The following is a 1,041-nucleotide window of genomic DNA, read 5'->3' as shown; positions in this document are numbered from 1 at the left end:
GCATGATCATTTTCAGACTCTAATTCTGCACAAAGTGGGTCGTGGTCTCGGTTGACGCTCTGTGCAGGGTTATCTCTTCTTCAGGCATTGAGATTGTCTCGTAGGTCTGACGGGTCTTTCTTAGCGGACTCACCCCCAATTAGTCTTGTTGCACCTACGAGCATTAAGGTTGTCTCGTAGGTCAGATTGACCTCGGAATGCCCCATTATCCTTGGGACGAGCCACCTTGGTTTCCCCATCGGACTCAACATTCTCATTACTAAACGAGATGCTGAGGTCGGGCTTCCTGCCGACAGGGAAACTTCGCATGCTTCCTCCTCAACCCTTGTTCCTGTGGGGATGGCGAGGTGCCTGGGGGACCCCACCTCCGGGCCTTGCGCGACCCTTATTGGCAAGCTTGGGCGGAACACCCTGGGCTCCACGGGCACTGGTGCCTTGGCGGTGTCCTTGGGCTCCTGGGCCTTCACCCATGCTAGCTAGCCTCAGACCCTGATTGTCTTTGGGGTTCTGATGTGCCTTCTTTGACTTCAGAGTAAGGTTGTCGTCAACCTTCCCTTTTCCACGATCTTGTGGCATAGGTGGGGCTCCATCTCCAGCTGGGTGCTTGGGAGGCACGCCAGCTGACGGATCTTGCGCCAACCTAGCTGGGTGCTCGGGAGGAACACCGACTGGAGCAATAGGTGGCATTCCAGGTGGGGGCACAGAAGGCGCACCAGCTGGCTGCCCAGATGGTACTTCGCCATGGGGGTCCACTCGTAGCCCTTGGGCCACCAGAGTAGCCCTCATGGCGTTAACCATCTCCTCCAGGGCGGCGATATTACCCTCTTAGGTGTCAATCTTCTATTGTTGAGTGGGCACCTGGTTACGGAGCGCCACCACTTCTGGTGTCTCCTCCGCATCCATGGGGTGAGGATATTCCTCCTCATAGTAATCATCATTTTCCTCGTCATCCATGTCTTCGTCCATGCCATCGTACTTGGCATTTTTGTCATAGTCCTCCACCGCGTTAGGGTGGTCTTGCGGTGGCATGTGACCGATTCC

The 1,041-nt window shown here is 55.8% G+C and overlaps 1 protein-coding gene across 1 annotated transcript; it reads right to left on the bottom strand.

Moving 5' to 3' along the window:
• Nucleotides 1-318: 318 nt before the first annotated feature.
• LOC133824623 (uncharacterized) lies at nucleotides 319-786 on the bottom strand. The gene has a single exon (XM_062257570.1). It carries the CDS (start codon nucleotides 784-786, stop codon nucleotides 319-321), a length of 468 nt encoding a protein of 155 aa, XP_062113554.1.
• Nucleotides 787-1,041: the final 255 nt, after the last annotated feature.

The sequence above is a fragment of the Humulus lupulus genome, chromosome 3, assembly GCF_963169125.1.
Source record: "Humulus lupulus chromosome 3, drHumLupu1.1, whole genome shotgun sequence".
In the NCBI taxonomy this organism is placed as follows: domain Eukaryota; kingdom Viridiplantae; phylum Streptophyta; class Magnoliopsida; order Rosales; family Cannabaceae; genus Humulus; species Humulus lupulus.
The sequence above is the reverse complement of the archived record's forward strand: the minus strand, read 5'-3'. Positions and strand labels throughout refer to the sequence as shown.